Consider the following 17,952-nt stretch of genomic DNA (forward strand, 5'->3'; position numbering starts at 1 on the left):
GTCTATGGGGTTATTAGGACACGTGACGTCGATTGGTACAATCGATCAATCATTGACGAGAATAACAAAGTTGAGTGGACTTCAAACATGGCGGGCAGTTCTCCACAGGTCTTGAAACAGGCATTTCACGAGACTTACGAACTAAAAGAAGAACTGGGAAAGTACGTATTACTGTGGGACAATTTTAAGTCGGCGTTAGTGTACATTTTGAATTTTGTTCCGCGTTTTTCGCTCGCAGAGGTGCATTCAGCATTGTTCGACGGTGTGTACACAAGGAGACGAGAGTTGAGTATGCCGCGAAAATTATCAACACGAGAAAGTTATCATCTAGAGGTAAGAAAGTGTAATTTGACTTGTTCATAAATATGTCAAATCGAAGTGTTGTCTGAAAATTTGTTTTTGAAAGGTAGCTTACGGAAAAGTTAAGAATTGTCCGTCATTTATTTGAGGCCTCCCTGTAGCAAATTTTGGTTGAATCCTTACGACCCCGGAAGATTTGGGTTAAAACGACGTGCACAAAAAAATCATAATCTGATTCTTTTGAGAAGTAACTGCTCTTTCAATGGCAGTTTTGTTTTGCGAGGGCAAGGTTATCCTTTGACATACAAAGGACGCGTCTTTTATTTTTAAGGATGTTAAGCTCGGCATATTATGCTTCGAGAACGAAATTGCTATTATGTTGTTGTTTCATGGAAGAGCTAAGATTTTTTTCTAGCGATATATATGGTTTTATACTTTTGTACCAACATGTAGGCCTACGATGAAATAATATTCTCAACTGCAAACCAGATGTCGCTTTGCTTGAGCGGGATCGAAAGTTTCACCAGAATGAATTTAATATTTCAACGGGCAAGAGCCCAAAACATCAATTCTCAGTGGGAGAGAGGGAACAGCTTTCACCTGTGCTCACCATACTTTGATATTTGCCCAGATAAATCCTCAAATATATTTTCCCCTTGCTCATTAGATCTTCAAAAGCTCGAGAGAGAAGCTAGGATATGCCGTCTTCTGAAACACGCAAACATAGGTGGGTAGAAAATACATTTATATTAGTAACTTAAATATCACGCGAGGGAAATTGGCAGTCCCACAAATTAAGGTCTATAAAATGTTGGAAATATTCTGTGTAATTTCTAATTTCCTCAAGATATATGTTAGCCGGAAAGGCCCATTATTTTGGGGGAGGTGGTCTCCTGTAGAAGTTCCCTGAAACAGTCAAAGGCGTTTTATGTTGAAAAGAAACGCGACTGTAAGGCTTTCAAACGCTCAGATCACCTCAACAACTGTGTAAACAGAGAGAGAAATGCATTTAATTTCAATGTCAGCGGAACTTTCTTGGGTAGAAAGTCAGACTCGCTAATAGATGTCACATGAATGAACTCTCAGCCGTTAAGCTGGTGCAGGTTGGGAGTACAAAAGATGCGTCAATATAACGTGCGTGCGGTTGTACTGTAGCTCGGGTTTTCCTGTTTGGCAAGTTGCGAGTCCGGGCGTCTCCCTTTAAATTGCAACCGTGTGAATTTAGGTTTATTGAATCGTTGGTGTTGTCGATCACACACTGTGAGGTCTTCCTACTCGATCATTAAACCATGTTGAATTGCGCTGCAGTCCATCTGTCGTTCGCTCTTAAACTTGTAGTCATTAATCTGAGCTGTGGCACGATTTTATATCGACAAGAACTGTCTGAATTTCTACGCTAGATAAGATTTCACTTTGGTTTGCGGAGGTGGTGGGTTTGATTGCTTGTAAATTCCACGAGTTGAAAACTTTATCCCAGCTGCAGATTATCAGAACGGCGCGAAAAGATTTCCAATATTTCTAATTGCAGTTTCATTTAATCTTGTATTGTTTTGCAAAATAATACCGACTATATGATTCTGTATTCTGTCGATAAGACTGAAATGTTAACACTGAATCATGTAAATAATAATATTGTATTTTGTGTGGAGGAGGAAAAAAAATAAGACAATTGACGCGCGTCGATTTCGCGGGAAGGGTCACACACGCGACATGCACAGACAATATAACGGCACTGAAATGGCTTTTCGTAAAACTGCAAATAGGTTCTTAAAACTTGAATCAACCAACAGTTTGAGATAGACGTGTGCGGGGGCAAAACAACTCCCAGAAACCAAGAAATAACAATGCGTCGTCGTCGTGCTGTGCCATTTGTACATTATTTAATGGTCAAATACTGACGAGGCTTCACGGTTATTTCGATGCAGTTTTACTATTTTTTCGAAACGATATAAATTGCTGATAATTGAAGGTTAGTACAGGAGGAAGAAAAAGAGTAAAAGAGAACTGTTAGGCTTTCGAATACTAAGAAATTTTAATTAAACGCGCAAGTTATTTACCGAGTCAGGCTGAAATAGGAATTAAATTAACACAGATAGTGAGATACCAAGTAAGTCAGTCATCAATGAAAGTAGATTAGATGATTAATTCTCATAATCACATGGCTAAGTTTTGTCTCAACCTTGTGCACAAGTCGACAGTGCTCTCCAACCATGCAAACCTGAAACATGCACTTTCCAATTACACATGCAAGGTCTAGATGTTTCCAACTGTCGGTGATAGATATTTGTATAAGATAGAACAAGTATTTGAGGCATAATCCTGAGAGGGTTAATGGGGTTAATCTCAGACCCTGAAAGTGTTAATTAAAATCTTTTTTCCTAACAGGTAGGTGTGGGATCACTGCTCATTAGCACTGTTTATTCCATTTGTTAGGATTTCCTTCCCCTATTGTAATACATGCAAATTAGTTGTCCTTCATTCGCCATTGCATATTTTGGAATATAAATATCAGCTGTTTTTTAGCGGCTAGAATTGTGTGTTCTGGGTAATCTCATATTCTGTTTTTCTGCTATTGAAGTTTGAAAATTTGTGGAAATGTTCACTGGAAAAGAAAGTAAACTGTAATGCACATGCTGAAATGCTATAAGACTGAACTCAAATTTTGCTGCTAAAGCTGCGAAGATCCCTTTCATCTTTGTTGGTCAGTTTCTTTTGGCGGAAACATATTACATATGTTTTTCTTTTCAGCCACAGGGGGTTATACAAAAAGGAAATTCACCTGATAAATATCTGTTTGTCACACAATAATGTTTTTGTCACTTTCAGGGATCATGAAATGTCAAAGGAAATGTGAAATTTGTCAGTACTTTAGCTATATTCTGCATGTAGTGTCTAATTAAAATTTATGTGGTCATTACACATAACATGCACTGTTTTGTGTATGTCGCAGTGTCATATGCAAAATGTTGTTTTGGAGATGTCCTTCATTATATTCCTTTTGTTTATTTGTACAAGGAGCCTTCCTGTTGTTTCTTCCTGTCTGTTCACATCTACATTCCCCACTTGTTACAAAATCTTAGTGCACAAGAATTCATACAATGCTTTGATATGGGCGATCCTATTAGTAAGACATGTCACTAGGTTGGTAATTGAAGTCATGACCAGAATGATCTGTCTTCGGTTATTGTGCTGTAGACTTTCTAACTCCTTAACTATGCTAATTTAGAGGAGGGTTGATTTGTGGTACATATAAGACTTGAGTTAGTATTATAATTATAACATACATGTACATATAACACTCGCATTCACAATGTCTTCCTTACACTGTACCTGTAAGAGAATCCAAATCACCAGTTCCCCAACCTGAACATCAGGCCTTTTCTTGAAGGGTAGGAGGGGGTGGGAAAAAGTAGAGGCTTGACACAAAGCATTCATTGGCTAATACAGAGGTCTTAAATCATAAAATACAGAAATCTGTTCAAAGAACTTAAGGGAGACAGTCTTAGATAGCGCATAGTGCAATACACAAAGCTGTGATATACATTGATTTTCATTCATTTTAAATTCAGTAATTCTTGAAGTAGCAAACTTGACAATTTTACATTCAGGCCAACATTCATAACTTGATACTTTTGTTTTCCTTGCAAAGGTGTCTAACACATGATACCCTTGTTTTCTTGAAAACATGAGGAAGATGTGCTAGCCTTGTTTTTTCTCTACTGGGGATAAATGGAAGAAAGTAAATAATATGTGATAAAAAATGGAAGAGGAACAATTTTGTTTTCTTCAAGAATGCAAATTTTCATCTCACCTATTAACTAATTTAAAACCTAACTTAATTATCAAAGAGGCACAAAGGAATAGCATGTTCTTTATTCTGTTGCCAGCTTTGAAGTTAACAATTACACCACTTAAAATTAAAGCATATTTATATGGATTTTTGCAACTGAACAGCTTTTCAATGAGAAGTATTGAATACAGAAGGGTATAGCAGCGCTTCTTGACCCAGATTATATTCTAAATTGGTGAAGAGTCCCTTCAAAGACAGATTAAGTTAATTTGCACTTTCAATAGGTGCCACAAAGTCTGTGGTGTAATGAGAAGATTTTTTTGTCAAAAATTCACAACTTTACAAGTGTTAATGCCACTAAGCTGAGAAAGATCTTGCTGAATAATGGACTTCCTGGTCTCTTTTATAGAGGCAATCAAAGGAAGATAAACAACGAGCCACTAAGGAGAAGAAATATGTCACTCTTTATTTGAACCCTGGAAAATACACTTAATCAGTACTTTGAAAACAGTAGATGAGACAATCTTGAACCGAGCAAGGGGAAATTCCAGAAGGATAATTGCCATCACAGCTATGTAGTGGGCAAGCATTTGTAGCACTAAACGAAGGAGAAGTGATGTTACCCAAAATGTAACTGACACTGATATCCTGATCAAAATGCATAATGTGAGAGTGTGGTACACGTATCCCACAACATATATAAACAGCATGGCTCTGGGGATGAGAATGGAGTGTTTCATGCTATTATAATGCTAGAACGCATGCATCATACAAGATGTTGCAGTGTTTTCGCCAGAGTGCGCCATTGCGGGAATCCTGCGTTACAATTCGAGATGGTCGCCAGAAAAACGAAAAAAGGGCCAATTTGGTCCTTTCCTTTTACAAGACTGCAGGCTTAACACAGGCATAATATTTTAAAAGCCATCCCAGGGCTCGAGATTGTGATCGATATGATTGTCAATGCAACAAGCAGTTCATCCTTGGCAACCAAAAATTCTGGTTTAGTAGCCATATTATGGCATAATGGCGACTACATTTCTCTGTGTTGACGATCAATAACGGTTATTTCGTCACACATTATGTCCTTCTAGAAAAATCATATTGAAAGATCTTTGCTTCTAAAACATTCAACATAAGAAAAGAAGTCAATCCGTCCTTTTGCTTTGCTGTATTGATTCTCTCCTATCGGAAAACTTTCAAATGGCTGACGGTGTTTGAAATCGCCCTATAATACATTGCAAACCCTTGATCATTGACTACGTCATATATGCCTAAGAATTGTTCTCTTGTAATGCATGGATCCTTCATACTAGTATCTGATTCAAAAGAAACTTTATTGAGTAGAAACCCTTCAAAAAACACTTACTATTAAATTTTATCATAGATCCTAATAAACTGCTTTATTTTCCTTGGTAACCTGATGCATTTTTTCCTTCTGTAGCTTTCAATTTAGTGGCCCCTTTCCTAAAACATTGGCCCCTAAAAAAGATCTTAAGGGGTCACTTTGGCCCTCAAGTAAAATTTTCTGGCTGAAACACTGGATGTTACATCATGCCACAAGGAGAAGCACTCAATATTCATTTGCCATAAACATTAGTTACCAAAATATAGTTATTTGCAGATTGTATAGTAGTTGACATTATATCTGTCTCTTGTCTATGCAGTTAGACTTCACGCTAGCATTGCTGAAGAAGGATACCACTACCTTGTGTTTGACTTGTAAGTGTCTTCACTGTGTCTGACTTGTGAATAGTCATCATCATCAGCTACTTCTAAAATTTTTATCAGTGAGAGCTGTAGTTGAAAGAATGAGCAAAGTATGAGAATAATGAGCTGAAGGTGTCTCAGAAGTGTTTACACAACATTTTCATGTTTTTCCAAACTGTTACTAACAATACTAGGTATAATTTTCATAGCTCTGACAGTAGTTAAAGGGGTTAAGTATCACAGACTGCACATGTGCAGTTGATGATCCAAAATTTCGCAGATCTGGTCCGATGCTTTCAAGTTTGTGATCTGTGAAACAAAATGGCGTCGACAAGAAGAGGTCCGGAGGCTGTAAAAACAACTCTGGCCGTAAAAAGGTTTCACTCAAGCAACAGCAGAAAAAGAGAGTGCGAGAAGCCTCAAAGAAGAATTTGGCTCGAATTAAATATATTGTTACAAGCCAAACTTGAAGCTGGCTATAGTACTTTTAGTTACTGCGGGACCGCTCCCAGAGGCAGATAGTCGTGTATGCGTTGCTTGTGAGACTGTCCCTTACATGTAGAAAACCTTAATATTTATTTTAAAAGTAGTTTGTGTTACACTCTCAGTAGTTCTATTGTATCTAACATATGGGTATAATAATTACTATAGGTAAGGGTATTTTTGATCAAGACGTCTACATTTGTAGGCAGATTGTATGGCGGTTTTTTTTTTTTGTCTTATTTTATTTTATTTTTTTTTTATTGCAATGCACCTAATAGTTGTGTAAATAATTATTATTTACTTGACTTTCAGTGCAATACTTTATTAAACATAATTAACAGTACTTTCGGTATAACACAACTAACTCACATTAACTCATGCACACACACTCACGAACAAGTTTACATAGCAAGTTATTCAACTACTTGTAGTATTTATATTACCTATTTCTTTCCAAACATATCTAAATTATTTTTTTGTACAGATGTATTTCTCAGTCTCCCGTACAGATGTATTTCTCAGTTCATAGTGGTTGCAATTCTGTTAAGTTGTAGTTTGGACATGATGCTATATTACTGTACTGTAGTGAAGAGTTTTTGTTACTGTACTTGTCTACAATGCATATTTCGCTGAACAAAAAGTCTGCGTTTTACTGCAGGGTTACTGGAGGAGAATTGTTTGAAGACATTGTTGCTAGAGAATACTATAGTGAAGCTGACGCCAGGTAATAAAAGTGGTTGATTAAATGAATGTTAATTGGAAAATTCTTATGTGCAATACAATAAGATTTACTAGGTTCCCCGAGAGGATCTTCCTTACTAATTTACAATTAATAATGGATAGCCTTGGAAAAAAGTTAGCTGCCTGTTAATGAACGATGTACAAATTTTACAAATTATGGTGCTTAGTTTATTTAAATGGCCTTTATTATTGACCACACCAAGGCCTGTCCGGTTATAAAGCTGTAAATTTATATAATTTTGATTACCCAAGAAAATACACCCAACATCATTTTAACTTTATTCTGACTCATTTCTTTTTGGCATTCCTGTTTTCTTTGTACATGTAAATGTATGTACCTCTGAGGACATGTCAAGTTAAATGTAGCATTTATTATCTGGTAGGGGAAAATTATGTGTTGATAGTATATTATATTATTTTCATTCACTTTCTTTAAGTCACTGCATTCAGCAGATACTGGAAAGTGTTCATCATTGCCATCAAAATAATGTTGTCCATCGAGATTTGAAGGTACATGATTGTCACTTTGCATATTCTACATTATTAAGTTAAGTGAGTGCTGTTTTTCTCTTTAAGTTTTCAGTGTTCCGATTTGGCACTTATTTGGGAGCAGCGCTTGTTTGAGGGCGGCATTCTTTAAACAACCACAACTTTTGGTCCTGATAACATGCAAAATTATATTAACAACAAAATATAACCACTGTTTTTGAGTAGAATTAAATATAGTTGTAATTTTTCCATCCCACCCCCACAGAAGGGATTTTTTTTCTAAGACCCCCCACCCTTCTGGAAATTCCAATTGAGCTTCATGCTACTTTTCTTTAATTTTTTTGGTCTTATGGTGATAAAAGGATCTGTTTATATTACCACAAGGCCAATAATTGTAGGACACCCTGTTAAAGCTGCATTGTCATGAATGAATGTGGCACTTATTCAAGTGGGGTGCTCTTTAGTAATTTCCTCTTATAGGTGGCACTTTGGAGGTGGTGCTTAATTGGGTTTGGCATTTAATTGAATTAATATGATTGGATGTTCAAGTGGGGTCACTTTAGATGAATTTTGAACACTAATTTAATTTAACATGTGCTCTTTTTTTTTTGTTACAACTGTATATAGCCAGAAAATTTGCTCCTTGCAAGTAAAGAAAAAGGTGCTGCGGTCAAGCTAGCTGACTTTGGATTAGCCATTGAGGTAGATGGTGACAAGCATGGCTGGTATGGTAAGTGGTATGTACAGTGGGGTGAGATGGGATGGGTGGGGGAACAGGCTAAAGCTGAGCCATTAAAATGACATTGCATGTACATGGGTCGTAAGTTCGGACTTGATTGAATATGATTGGTGTTTGTACATGACTTTAAAATTTGGATGTCAAGAACTCTTGCATTTCTTTGTTCTTTTCAGGATTTGCTGGTACACCAGGATATCTTTCTCCTGAGGTACTCAAGAAGGAGCCATACGGCAGGCCTGTTGACTTATGGGCCTGTGGTAAGTAGCCCGCAGAACAGGCGGATTAGCGGGGCAGAGAGCGAAACGTTAGAGCGAAAATGTCTGATCTTTACTTTTACTTCACTAGTCGTCTGCCGCCCCTTCGTTGCTTACCTGTCAACAGCGATGTTATCATACATACATACAACCTTTATTTATACACGATAAAAGACGTCATGCTATAAATCTGAGCCAATCAGCTGGAAATTCATGCAGCCAGTTGGAAGCGTGCGGAAGGCGAGAGAGCGCAACTGATGCACATGATGTTTGTTTTCCAAGCAAGGAGAATATCATGTTTTATTATATGGCTTGTGTTTATAGTCGATGTAACGCGCGTTCTGATTGGCCAATTGTAGGGTATGATTCTCGCGTAATGCCCACGGGCCGATTACGGGCCTGCAAAACCAAAGCAAAAAACCATATAATAAACAACTTATTAACGTGGAAGGTTCGGTCTTTACGGGAAAATCTCAACGGCAAGGGGTTTCGGTTCGAGATTTTCCAGTAAAGACCTCACTCTCGGTTAATAAGTAGTTGGATATGTCTCTTAATTCCGTCAAGAAGAAAAAAATTCGGTGGAACATTAGAATACTTTTTGTCGAAATTGATCAAAAGAGCGGGAATAAACATTGGAGACTTCTCACAACTTCGTCAATTGCACATGTTTTTGACACTTTCAGAATCAATTGTTAAATGGCGCTCTTGCCAAATCACGTCGGAAGCATAGCCAAAACTTCTTCTTTTAAGAGGATGATCTTCCGGAGGCATTCCATTGTTAATAAAATCTTGAAGAGACGAAGTTTTAGCAGCTGAAGATCACAGCCTCTGGGCTGAAAATTCGTTGTAAACAAATATGTCTATTTCTGAGGCTAACATTGCGGCCCCAAGGCTTTGTGTTTGAAATTGCACCAGAAGTCAGATATTAAATCGCGTAACCAATCTGAAAGTGCGCTGGTAGTGTAAATTGCGCACGCGCTGATACGGTAACTTCCAATATATATCGGGCGCACTTCCGGTTTCTATGAATGCTAAAGGAAACGCGGTTTTTCATTTAATCGAGCCTTTCTCGACGAGTTTCGATTGAAGCCAACGTTGGAAACATAGCTATGCATTCCTTTTTCAAAATCATGCTTTTTTCAGAAAATTACGAATTTTTCAATACTTGAAATTCTCTCAAATCTGACCTTTTAGAAATAAAACAAAATCTATGCATAGCATAACGAGGATTAAGATTAAAATACTAAATCAATGAAAAGAAATCCTGATAAAGTAATTTGCCTGGGAGCCTTTGCATTTTGTCAGTATTAGTTACATGACCAAGGGCGTGGCCTGATGACGAAAACACTGGTGTTACTGATCATGGAAAAGTTAAAACACATGAAATAACTCTGAACTAACCAAATATGATGAGGTTATATGAGAATAAATTTTCCTTAGCAACGGCTCGAAAAGATCAGTTAATGGGCCCTTAAGACTCAGTGTCATAAACGTTTTATTTCCAACAGAGTATACATACATGTATATTATAAGTAAGTTTTGTTTTATTTTTAACAGGTGTTATCTTGTACATCCTACTTGTTGGTTATCCTCCATTTTGGGATGAAGATCAACACAAGTTATACGCTCAGATAAAAGCCGGCGCTTATGATGTGAGTAATTCAATAAACCATCTCGTTGACGCAGTCGTGTTTTTTAATTGCAGCGTGTGTTTTTCTCAATTCCTTCTATCTGAGTCAAAATCTGAGCTTAACAGTTAAAATGCAGTCATGCTGTCGCGATTTTAAAGACATTTTTTTTATGGACTCTAGCTAAACGTATGCCAACTTGTTGTGAAGGTGTTCATAACAATGGTAGCTGATGTTGGTCAATAATATACACTCAACTAAGTACAATGGATTGTTCAATAAACTTCCAAGGACAAGCTCAAATTTATGGATTTTGTGGAACCCACACCCCGGAGAGTTACAGCTGCATGTACTGTTTGTTAAGTCCTCTGTCATCATGTGTGGTAAATAAATGTGTTGCTTCGTCAGCAAAGCAAGCGCTGAAAAGCCAAGGAAGGGAGATTGTCTGTTGCATTAAATGATTAGGGATAACACGTAACTTCCTTTCCTAGATGCATCTTTTTACCCTAAATGTTTTAGTTTATATTTTTATATCTAGTTCGCATCTTGAATTTAAAAGAATATATATTAATAATTATATCAATTAACACAAATTCATGTAATACAGTACTGTTAAATGTGTTACTAAATCTCATTGTTTTTCTACTTTGTCTGATTAGTACCCGTCGCCTGAATGGGATACAGTTACAGATGAGGCGAAGGTAAGTGTAGGGTTTGAAAAACTGCTTTTATACCACATTATTCCTTAGGGTGTTGCACGGTTGCCGCCAAACGGCAGAATAAATATTCTCACAATAAACACGCTCTTTAGTCAGGGATTTCGTGCTGGCTGGCCAGTGTAAACCATGGCTGTTTTAAAAGAGTTGACGTTTCAACATCGTGGCAGAATTTTTTTCGAACACGGTAGATACGAATGCATTTTATTTTCGCTAAGTTTAAAACCTGCCAAAAAAAACAAAACAATAGAACAAAACAAAAAGAACACTGTCTAAAATAAGCAAAACAAATAAAGACTCTGGCATTCGGTGCAAATAATCAAAATTGACTAAGCGTATAATTATATATAAATAGATCAAGTTTAACAGATGATAGTTGCCTTTTCTATGAAATGTTTTTGTCCGAAGGTATCCATTAGTAACAAAAAACAGGTTACCTGATTGTGCTTTTTTTTTCTTGCCTATCGCAGGAACTTATAAACACTTTGTTATCTGTTGATCAGTCCAAGAGGATCACTGCGTCTGAGGCCTTGAAACATCCATGGATTGTGGTATGTAAAAACACCTCGACTGGTTTATTTTTGTTGAAGTTTTTGACTGATCAGATGGCATTTTTGCTGAACAAATTCATCAATCCAGAGGAGAGGGTCTCATTGGGGTATGACCGTAAGCCGTAAAAGCCACTACCCTATTGAGACCCTCAGAGGAGCAAAGGCTGTGCAATACATGTGGCTTGCACCATTAAGATTTTTCAAAGCCCTGTTGGACCAGGCAATGTTTCACACGTGCAACTCCATGGCTTTTTCTTTCAATAACCTTTGTTGACAATAATTCATTTAGTTACTTCAATAAATCTACCCGGTAAAAGGTTTTTTTGTTGCGCCGTTGCGAGACATCCTGAATGAACGGACGGACTGTAGAAGTCAAATACTGACTCTTTTCGCGTAATTTCGTCGTTAATTAAGGCAATTATTGCAAATAAACAGAGCAAAATATTGATTTAAATGTACACAAGTTTATTGACACAATCGACATCTGATTCTTTAGAACCGTGAACGTGTGGCTTCTAAAGTGCACAGACAAGAAACTCTGGACGGACTGAAGAAATTCAATGCCAGAAGAAAACTCAAGGTTAGTATCCCTGATAAAAGCCAAAAAACCTTATTGTTAGAATGCTCCTTAATGCTTCCTCTCGGCCCAATTTCTATCACCTGTTAAAAGAGCAACCTCAACCATAACGGAGAACTTTTTTTTACCACATCTCAAAATGAAGCCCAAAGTGAGACCTCTTTTCATCATCAAATAATTGCTGCGTGTTCGTGAACTCATGGAGACGGATTAACGAAGCAGAATTCGAGACTAGATTCCGGAAAACCAATATAAAGTGATTTGTGGCCTTGAGATGGTTTTCTGGATTTTTTTCCCGAGTTTTTGGTCAGAACAAGGAGTGCGCGTTTAGTATTTCACATGTGTTCACTCTCTTGGGCTAGTGAAACATTTAGTATTGGTGTTAACAATACTTACAATTATCATTGGAAACATTGGGGAATGCATCACGTGGTAATAAAGTTAACATAAAATTAAAATTCGTTATCGTTCCGTCAGAGTTTGAAGCGATCCTTGCGATGTCGATCGTCCAGATTTTCCGAATCGTTTAGTTTGTCTTGGTACCCCCCTCACCCCCGTAGCCTTGGGCCTACTTTATAACGATACATGTAGTACAGGTTACTGTATGTTAGAAATCGAGAAATTCTCTGGATAAAAATCTCTATACTTACTAGCAGAACTGTTTCCTCTTTGGCTTTCCTTGAATCTGTGTATGTTTTGTGACTAAGGTTTGTTTGATGTTTCTTTAGGGCGCAATTCTCACCACTATCCTGGCAACAAGTAATTTTAATCTTTCTGCAGGTATAATAATGTTCTTAGTGGAATTTCATTGATGTCACAATGTTGTTGTCGTTGCAGGGCGCCATCTTAACAACCATTGTGGCTCGTAGGTTTTCAGCTAACTCAGGTAACCAAAGAAATCACATAACAGTGAAAATAAATACGTTAAACATAAATCTTAACACTTTCTTAGAGCGGTGTTAAAAGCTCCTCATGGCCGGGTCTAAATCTTTCAGAATTAGACATAAAGTAAAAACTGGAACTTTTCAGTGTTCAAACGTGTTCGCTACGCTTATAAAGTTACCTCAAACCGTAAACGTTTTCTTATCTAAGATGACGTTTAAGCGATACTTCCCCTGCACGTTAAAACGAACCCGATATGTTTTAAATTTTTTTATCTAAATTCAATAAAAGTAAACGCTTGATACTAGCATAAATAAGTGCCTGGTAACCTTTGAGAAGAATCTTATAATCAGCCCAGTTGCTTCAGGTGGCTTACCCACAGCTAGCCCTACATTAATCTCTTCGCCGCCTTCTGTTTGCATTATGTGGTCGACGATTGCCACGTTTGCACTGTTTCCTTTGAACATTTATACGTCGCTTATCTGAATGGCTTTTCTTTTGTCTCGCCCATTTGAACTGTGCGAAAGCGATGTGTGAGTTCGGCGTTTTCAAACGCTATTTCCAAAAGAACAATAGCCAAAACTTTTTAATTCATTTGTTGTACGGTTGAAACATAACCAGGGAACATTATAAAGGTTTTTTTGTTTGGTTCGCTGTTTGTCATGTTATGTCGTTTTTGTTGTTTGTCTGTTGATTTGTTTTTGTTTTGTGTCGAGGTAGGCTTGAACTGATAATAAGAGATTTTCTGTGTAATTACAGTCGTTTTCAAGCCTCCGACTCCAGTAGAACAACAAAAAACTTACCCACGAGGAGGAGCAATGGCACACTGTTAGTAAACAAACCTTTTTAATGAACCCAATTCAGGCTTTCTTATCTGTTTCACGAGCAACGTTATACCTTTATTTTGTTATTCTACACTTTACTGAGTTAACTTGCCGTTGTTCGTATGCTTAAGAAGTTCTGAAGCTATTGGAATTTGCTTTACACTTTATTGAACTCAGTTTGATCAAATGTGAAGTCGAAAATCACATAACTAGTAATCGGTTAAGAAGATTCGAACAGTTTCCCTTTAGAGTTTTGTGGCATGAGCAATTTAATCAGTTAAATTACTTGAAAGACTTAAAAGTTGTTTACTGAATGATAACCACAAATATGCTGAAAATAGACAGGTAAAATTTAAACTCTAGTATCTGAATCTTTTTCGTTAAATGTAGTGTTAAATATCTCCACTAAGTTTAAACAGTTTTCAGTGTTTTTGCAATCACTTTCTCGTGGACGCTAAATTTAAAATAATCGTGAATGAGTTTATCGTTCTTTCATAACATTTCTTGAAGGCCTTCTTATGAATGATACGAGCCCTGTAATCCATTATGTGTTACTAATCTTTCTTGCTCATCCTTAACACGGTGTCACAAATTCATTTGTACTTGCTTCATGTTCATCACTCGTGTACAACTGGTCTTAGTTGTTGTTTAAATTTAACAAGGTTTTACCACACTAACCTCTGATTGAAACAAATTGATCATATTCAGCCGCATTCGTAGAAGAAACAAGTCCGAACTACTGTTTCCCTGAATAAGGCCCCTACCTTAACTTCCTATTTACCGTCTCGCAAGTATACATCCGCAATTTATACCCATAACAACCAACAGTATGTAACTGAATTGGAAAGTTATATCTTTGTAGTTACAGACCAATTCTCGGGGGTGTACCGACTGCGACTGAAAATAAACCGCAGGTATTTTCCAGCCAGCAAGGAAACCCTATTTTGCAAACACCTTCGTTGGTTTCCCATAAAACGTGTTGGACGAACGTGAAAGTCAAACTTTCGTCCAACATCCTTGGGACGGCACCTCTTCAACCTGACCCCTCAAAAGCAACCGTCAAGTGGTTCACACACGTTTTCCCGAGTTTTGTTTCATGTACACGTGTTTGCGTAGAGTTTTGATGGGTTCACTGAATTGGCGTTGTCCTTTGTGATTGGCCCGCAGAGTGATAGCTTTGGTTTTGGTTTTTGACAGTCGGTTGAAAAGCGCTCTGTTAGTGGGTAATGGGTTTTTGTTATCTACATCTTCAGCAAACCTTTGACTACTTTAGAGTGGTTTTACATGATGTCACAACGTTTGGAAAATACAAAGTTTCCCTCTCTTTTGGAAATGAGTTTTTGTTCGTATTTAAAAAGAAAATTGCTTATGTTTAGGAAGGCCAATATGACTGCTACGAAAACACATTTGTAGAAGTATATAGACTGGGGTAGTTTTTTGAGCAGTGTTACTCAAAAATAGTCGTGTTGGTCTGAACTAGAGAACAAGACCGTGGAATAGGGAGATCGGGTTTGATGTAAGCTACACATAAAACACTTCTTCCAGGTGGTTGTGGAATAGGGTACAGATTTAAAAAAACAGGTCCAATGTAAGGCACAGATTTTTGACGTCGTCGGGAGCTGGGCGGTACACCTCCAAGAAAAATCCCGTGCTCTCCACCGTCCTTATTATGGGTGGTAAACTTTTGTAAGAGGTTTCAGTGGCAGTTGCTAACTCTCCATTTGTCATTAATTGCAGTGCGACCTTTCGTTAGTAAGAAAAAAGGATCAGATGAGGAACTTATGACTCATTCTGAAGATGAACACGAGGTTGATGTAGTGGCTAATAAAGGTTAGTGTGACAACACACCGACACATTGGATAACTGTGTACCGACTAATGTTCGTCTGAAGTTGACACGATTCTTCTTCACTTTAGCTCGAGAGCAACATATCATCCAGCTTACACAGAAGCTGATTACCAGTATAACCACAGGAGACTTCGAAACATACAGGTATTTTTGACATGCATTTTCGATATTCACAGTTAACAATTGAGTCATGCCTTTAGCGGGAAGTTTGGAGAGCACAAAAGAAACGTATGAGGTGCTCGAGGGCCTGCTCGAGGCACAGCCGAGTGAAACTCTAAGGCGCTTTCCATTCGGCCAAGAACTCGGATAGTTTCGAAACGACGGCAAATAGTGCGGAAATTTCCTTTGGTATCTGGAAAATCCGAAATAGGCGAATTTCCGAAATGCGAACTATATCAACCAGGAATTTCGGAAATTCGGGGAGAATAAACTATGCATGTGTTGAATTTTCGAAAATCTGGGTATACCACGTGAGCTTGTCTGGCCTGTTTTCAATAATTTCGGAAAATGCTGTTCTGTTCTCCGCGGGAAAATCCCAAAACTTCAAACCGGAAAACTTGCTGAACTTGAGTGTTTTACAACCTTCTGAAATACATCAATTCGACGATGCACAGCTTGAGGCATGAATCAATTGTCAATCATTGCCAAGGGAAATACTTAATTTTGCTGACGCCACGAAGGTGCTTTATTGAATTATGATGCACGCTTGAGTATACCAAGTATGATAGCGCGGCTGTTGCATTGCGTCTCCCAATATAAATTTGTACATGAGAAATGTGAGCCTTACATTTTGTTCCAACGTTATTTAAGAGCGGTTCTACCGACACCAAAATAACGACGACCTGCCCGGTAATCTGAGTCGCAAACCTGTATAAGAAATCGGTTGCTTAGAGTTGTTTAATTGTCATAATATAATTTAACGTTCTTTTTTTTTAGTGGGTGAAGGTGAAGTCTATTCTCATTGGTTCTACGAAGTTAATTGAGCACTGATTTATGTCCTTTATGTCACTACGTCGCTACTGCGAATCAGGTCTTTATTAAACACAAACCCAGGGCATCGTCAGTCAAACTCATAAACTGCGGTTCTTTTTCCCGTTGCAGCAAATTAGCTGACCCTCATATAACAGCATTTGAACCAGAAGCTCGAGGTCACCTGGTTGAAGGTCTAGAGTTCCACAAATTCTATTTTGAGAATGGTAAGTGAGTAAAGCGGCGCTATTTTGTGTTGTCGCTTTTTGTAATCTTTTAAAGACGCCCTGTAATAAGACGTGCGCTGAAAGCTAGTCTTGTGTTGAGCAAAATAGAAGATGGTGTTCCATGCATGTTCTCTTTGACAATTAGACTACGACCCGAGTTTATAAGCAAATAGTCAACAACGCATAGCCGAGTTGACTTCTAGCAATCGAGAGCGAATATTCTAATTATTTTAGTATAAATCTATTAGTCTTCTAATCCTCTTCGCAGACACCTCCAAAATGCGAAGCGGCCGCCATTTTGTTAAAATCCGCACACTGCTAGGCTACTCACTCTCTACAACAGATAGTAGTTAGTGCAGCCAATAAGAAAACGGCATTCACGATAGCACGCTATTAGATTTACACTAAAACTTGCTGCAAACGCGGAAAATGTTTTCTATTTCTTAATGATTCCCATCTATAACAAAATTCTCGATCGTGATTGGTTCTCCGCGCGCCTATTTGTCACGTAATCGGCGCGCGATCACATGGTTGTCCAATTACAGGTATCCAGTTACAACTTGTAATTGGTTACCTGTAATTGGACATCTTCGCGATTTGCACGTCAGTTACGCGCGCTTTAATGGCTTCCTTCTTATTATACCCTACGGTGTTTGATACTTATGGAAAGCGCTAGTCACGCTTTCGCTCAAAAGAAGTGCTCAAAACGAATTTCGAAATTTGTTAAATATACGATTAATTAGTAATTGGACCGAGTGGAGTACAATGCCGGGAGAAATCGTGCTCCCAATTGCAAATAGGCCTCACGCTGTGCGCTCGTCCAATTTTGAAATTACTCGACCAATTATTCCCTGAATTCTAATAGGAAGGGTACCGTCGTTAGTCAAATTACGTAAGAGAGGTTTCTGATGAGTAACGTATATCAAAAAACAAATTAAGTTATCATAAACAATCGCAGCTTACACAAACAATGCAGTGAACATACATACTAGGTCTGCTCACAACGTCAAAGTCTGGCTTCACACAATGCTTCAGTGCTTTTTGTTTCTTTGCAGTTCTTAGCAAACGGACAACTCCAATCAATACGACTATATTGTCGCCACATGTTCACATGCTTGGAGAAGAAGCTGCTTGCATCTGCTATGTCCGACTTCAACAGTACATCAACAGGTAATGTAAACCATAAACGAAAATATTTGATGGATTTTAAGTCTTGTTAGTTATTTT

General features: G+C 37.8%; 1 protein-coding gene across 3 annotated transcripts in view; it reads left to right on the plus strand.

Annotated features, from left to right (window-relative positions):
* LOC145479619 (calcium/calmodulin-dependent protein kinase type II delta chain-like) overlaps positions 1-17,952 on the plus strand; it is a 25,418-nt gene continuing 7,466 nt past the window's right edge. For 2 of the 3 annotated variants that reach the window (XR_014048438.1, XM_081458027.1), the window contains exons 1-17: positions 1-161; positions 239-333; positions 968-1,027; positions 5,755-5,809; positions 6,939-7,004; positions 7,459-7,531; positions 8,138-8,240; positions 8,423-8,506; positions 10,061-10,155; positions 10,791-10,832; positions 11,318-11,398; positions 11,895-11,978; positions 12,704-12,755; positions 15,419-15,511; positions 15,598-15,673; positions 16,631-16,725; positions 17,781-17,895. Coding sequence is in view for 1 of the 3 variants with exons in the window: in XM_081458027.1 (XP_081314153.1) it covers positions 88-161; positions 239-333; positions 968-1,027; positions 5,755-5,809; positions 6,939-7,004; positions 7,459-7,531; positions 8,138-8,240; positions 8,423-8,506; positions 10,061-10,155; positions 10,791-10,832; positions 11,318-11,398; positions 11,895-11,978; positions 12,704-12,755; positions 15,419-15,511; positions 15,598-15,673; positions 16,631-16,725; positions 17,781-17,895 (1,343 nt within the window). In the remaining 2 variants the exon portion in view is untranslated. Of the gene's footprint in view, positions 162-238; positions 334-967; positions 1,028-5,754; positions 5,810-6,938; positions 7,005-7,458; positions 7,532-8,137; positions 8,241-8,422; positions 8,507-10,060; positions 10,156-10,790; positions 10,833-11,317; positions 11,399-11,894; positions 11,979-12,703; positions 12,756-12,812; positions 12,862-15,418; positions 15,512-15,597; positions 15,674-16,630; positions 16,726-17,780; positions 17,896-17,952 lie in introns of all 3 variants that reach the window. The other variant, XR_014048439.1, reaches the window with a different exon arrangement.

This window comes from Orbicella franksi, chromosome 2 (assembly GCF_964199315.1).
Source record: "Orbicella franksi chromosome 2, jaOrbFran1.1, whole genome shotgun sequence".
Classification (NCBI taxonomy): domain Eukaryota; kingdom Metazoa; phylum Cnidaria; class Anthozoa; order Scleractinia; family Merulinidae; genus Orbicella; species Orbicella franksi.